At 37.6% G+C, this 4,159-nt stretch overlaps 1 protein-coding gene across 1 annotated transcript; it reads left to right on the top strand.

Annotated features, from left to right (window-relative positions):
• The first annotated feature begins 3 nt into the window (after nucleotides 1-3).
• LOC114631093 (olfactory receptor 5AL1-like) lies at nucleotides 4-558 on the top strand. Its single transcript, XM_028779389.1, has one exon. It carries the CDS (start codon nucleotides 4-6, stop codon nucleotides 556-558), a length of 555 nt encoding a protein of 184 aa, XP_028635222.1.
• The last annotated feature ends 3,601 nt before the right edge of the window (nucleotides 559-4,159 follow it).

The raw sequence follows: 4,159 nt of genomic DNA, 5'->3' as shown, positions 1-4,159 counted from the left end.
CTCATGCCTAGGAAGCTCTGTCTTCAGGTCATCGCCAGCACATACATTTATGGATTCACTGTGGGGCTGGCACATGCAGTGGCAACCTTCCACTTGTCTTTCTGTGGTGCTAATGTTGTCAACCACTTCTACTGTGATGATGTTCCCTTAATTGCTCTGGCTTGTTCTGACACTCATGTCAAAGAGCTGATGATGCTAATCACTGCTGGCTTCAACATACTCTGTTCTCTGGTGATTGTGGTTATTTCTTACGTCTTTATTGTTTTTGCCATCCTGAGGATTCATTCTGCTGAAGGAAGAAGGAAAGCCTTTTCCACTTGTGCATCCCACCTGACATCAATCACCATATTTTATGGGACGATCATTTTTATGTACCTGCAGCCCAAGTCAAGCCATTCTCTAAACACAGATAAAATTGCTTCTGTGTTTTATGTGGTAGTAATTCCCATGTTAAACCCACTGATCTACAGCTTAAGAAATCAGGAGGTTAAAAATGCCCTGAAGCGATTTACTCAAAAATTGTCTTTTATCATCCCTTATTCCAGAAATTCTAGGTAGTTGTCAGAAAATATTTTATTTTGTCTTATTTCAAGTGAAAATTCCGAGTGCTAGAATTCCAACATTAATGCTCACCTCTATGAGTCATTGGAATGGGACAGGTTCATGTATATGTTTATGTATGCTTACATGTGTGCTATATGTTTGTATGCATGTGTGCATGTATGTATATGTGTGTACTCATATGTTTATGTGTATGTTTGTGTATGTGTACATATATGTGTGCATGGTTGTGTGTTTGCTCAGTTTCATGTGTATATGTGTGCATTTATGCATGTATACATTTGTTTGTGTGTATGCAATGCTGAAATTGAGAGCCTTGCACATGATCTACAAGAGCTTTATTGGTGATCTACGTTCATTTCTGTCAAAATTTATCCTAACTTAAGTAGAGCTCATCTTCATTTTTAATTGTATGTACACATCATTTATAAAGTTTTATACATATTTGTATATAAGTCACATATCCACGAATATAGTATATAGAATTAGAGTCTATTTCTGAAGTGTGTATGTATTGAATACTTCAGCTTGCATTTCACTAGATCAACATCTTTAGTATTGTATTTCAACTTCACTATGTCGAGAATATGGAAGTATTAAGTTGGTAAGAGTTTTTAAAATATTTCTGGCTGTTTTTTAATTACCATGCTATCATATCAAGGATTTCTCTTGCCTGGTTTCTAGTAGTTGTGTAAGTATTTGTTGTGAAGTAGTTAGAAATTGTATTCTTCCCTTCAAAATAAACAAAGTAAAAACGTAAAAGAGTGTGCAAAGTTTTAAATGCTATATCAAGTGAACAATGTTCCTGCTACCCAAGAGTAAGGATCTTACTTCAAATCCTCATTGCTCACGCTAAAAACAACATCAGCATGTAACTATATCTGTTTAACTCCAGCACATAGAGATCAGATACAGGAGGTATCCTGTTATATTATACAGTGAGTGAACTAAGAATTTAGTGAGAGAATCAAGTTCAAAATATGAGATGACAAGTGAGAATATTATCCACTGTCTTCCTCTACATCCAAATATGCACATACATTCACATACATTGCATATTATTTTCACATAGTATTTTCAAATAATGCTTTAAGTTCCAATCAATAAACTATATAGTTCATTCATCAGCGGGAAGTGAAAGAAGCCAGTGTCATTATATTTAGCAAATATTTGATTGATAAAATATAATTTATTTTTAGTTTTCATATTTACAATGGAAAATACCCTGCCATATTTAGTGAATTCTTTTTCTTTATTGTTTCAGGATAATTGATTTAAATGGGTGCTTCAGTTAATATTTTCTTTTTTATTGGATATTTTGTTTACATTTCAGATGTTATTCCCTTACCCCATTTGCCCCCCGCCCATGAATCCCCTATCCCGTACCCCCTCCTCCTGCTTCTATGAGGATGTGCTCCCACCAAACCCCCAACTCCCACCTCCCCACCCTCAAACTCCCCCACACTAGGTGTCCAGCCTTCATGGGACCAAAGATCTCCTCTCCCACCTATGTCCAACACAGCCATCCTTCCCTACATATGCAGCTGGAGCCATGGGTCCCTCCCTAAGTGCTCCCAGGATGGTGGTTTAGACCCTGGGAGCTTTGGTTGGTTGGCATTGTTGCATTCCTCATGGGGCCGCAAACCCTTTCAGCTTCTTCAGTTTTCTCTCTAACTCCTCCATTGGGAACCCCTTGATCAGTTCAGTGGTTAGCTGTGAGCATCCTCCTCTGAATATGTCAGGCTCTGGCAGACCTATAAGAAGACAGTTATATCAGGCTCCTGTCAGCATGCACTTCCTGACATCCAAATCAGTGTCTACCTTATGTGACTGCACATGGGATTGATACCCAGGTGGAATGGTCTATAGACTCCCCCTCCTTCAGGTTCTATCCCACACTTTGTATCCATAATTGCTCCTTTGATTATTTTGTTACTCCTTCTAAGAAAGAAACTTGGTCTTCGTTCTTCATGAGCTTCATGTGGTCTGTGAGTTGAATCTTGGGTATTACAAGCTTCTGGGCTAATATCCAATAATCAATTAGTGAACACCATGTGTGTTCTTATATGATTGGGTTACCTCACTCAGGATGATATTTTCTAGTTCCAACTATTTACTTAAGAATTTCTCAAAATCATTGTTTTTTGATTAATATTGTTTTGAATTAATATTGTTTTGAATAATCATTTTTTGAGTAATATTCCATTGTATAAATGTACCACATTTTTTGTATCCATTCCTCTGCTGAAGGACATCTGGGTTCTTTCCAGCTTCTGGCTATTATAAATAAGGCTCCTATGAACATAGTGGAGTATATGTCCTTATTATATGCCCAGGAGTGGTATAGCTGCATCCACAGGTAATGCTATGTCCAATTTTCTGAGGAACCGCCAGACTGATTTCCAGAGTGGTTGTGCTATTTTGAAATCCCACAAACAATGGAGGAGTGTTCCTCTTTCTCCACATCCTCACCAGCATCTACTATCACCTGAGTTTTTGATCTTAGCCATTCTGACTCCTGTGAGGTGGAATCTCAGGGTTGTTTTGATTTGCATTTCCATGATGACTAAGGTTACTGAACATTTCTTTAGATGCTTCTCAGACTTTCGAGTTTCCTCAGTTGAGAATTCTTTGTTTAGCTCTGTACCTCATTTTTATAGGGTTGTTTGGTTTTCTGGAGTCTAATTTCTTGAGTTCTTTGAATATATTGGAAATTAGCCCTCTATCAGATGTAGGATTGGTAAAGATCTTTTCCCAATCTGTTGGTTGCCATTTTGTCCTATTGACAGTGTCCTTTGTGTTTCAGAATCTTTGCAATTTTATGAGGTCCCATTTGTCAATTTGTGATCATAGAGCATAAGTAATTGGTGTTCTGTTCAGGATCTTTTTCCCTGTGCCCAAGTACTTGAGGTTCTTCTCCACCTTCTCTTCTATTAGTTTCAAAGTATCTGGTTTTATTTGAAGATCCTTTATCCACTTGCACTTGAGCTTTGTACAAGTTGAAAAGATGGATCAATTTGCATTCTTCTACATGATGTCCTCCAGTTGAATCACCACCAGTTGTTTAGCTCCTTTGTCAAAGATCAAGTGACCATAGGTATGTGGGTTCATTTCTGGGACTTCAGTTCCACTCCATTGATCTTCCTGCCTGTCTCTGTACCAATAGCATGCCGTTTTTATCACTATTGCTCTGTAGTACAGCTTGAGGTCAGGGATGGCGATTCCTCCAGAAGTTCTTTTATTGTTGAGAATAGTTTTCGATATCCTGGGGTTTTGGTAATTCCAAATGAATTTGAGAATTTCTCTTTGTAACTATGTGAAGAATTGAGTTGGGATTTTAATGGAAATGGCATTGAATCTGTAGATTTCTTTCACCAAGATGGACATTTTTACTATATTAATCCTGCCAATCCATGAACATGGGAGATCTTTCCATCTTCTGAGGTCTTCTTCAATTTCTTTCTTCAGAGACTTGAAGTTCTTGTCATATAAATCTTTCACTTACTTGGTTTGTGTTCTCTTAGTGTCTGTGTGATATCACTCCAAGATCTTCTGGCTTTTCTAGTCTCTGATGAGAAGTCTGATGTAATTCTTATAG

Source organism: Grammomys surdaster, unplaced genomic scaffold, assembly GCF_004785775.1.
Source record: "Grammomys surdaster isolate TR1022 unplaced genomic scaffold, NIH_TR_1.0 350, whole genome shotgun sequence".
NCBI lineage: Eukaryota > Metazoa > Chordata > Mammalia > Rodentia > Muridae > Grammomys > Grammomys surdaster.
The sequence above is the reverse complement of the archived record's forward strand: the minus strand, read 5'-3'. Positions and strand labels throughout refer to the sequence as shown.

Coding starts and splice junctions, on each gene's coding strand:
- LOC114631093 (XM_028779389.1), top strand. CDS start 4: ATGCCTAGGAAGCTCTGTCTTCAGGTCATCGCCAGCACATACATTTAT.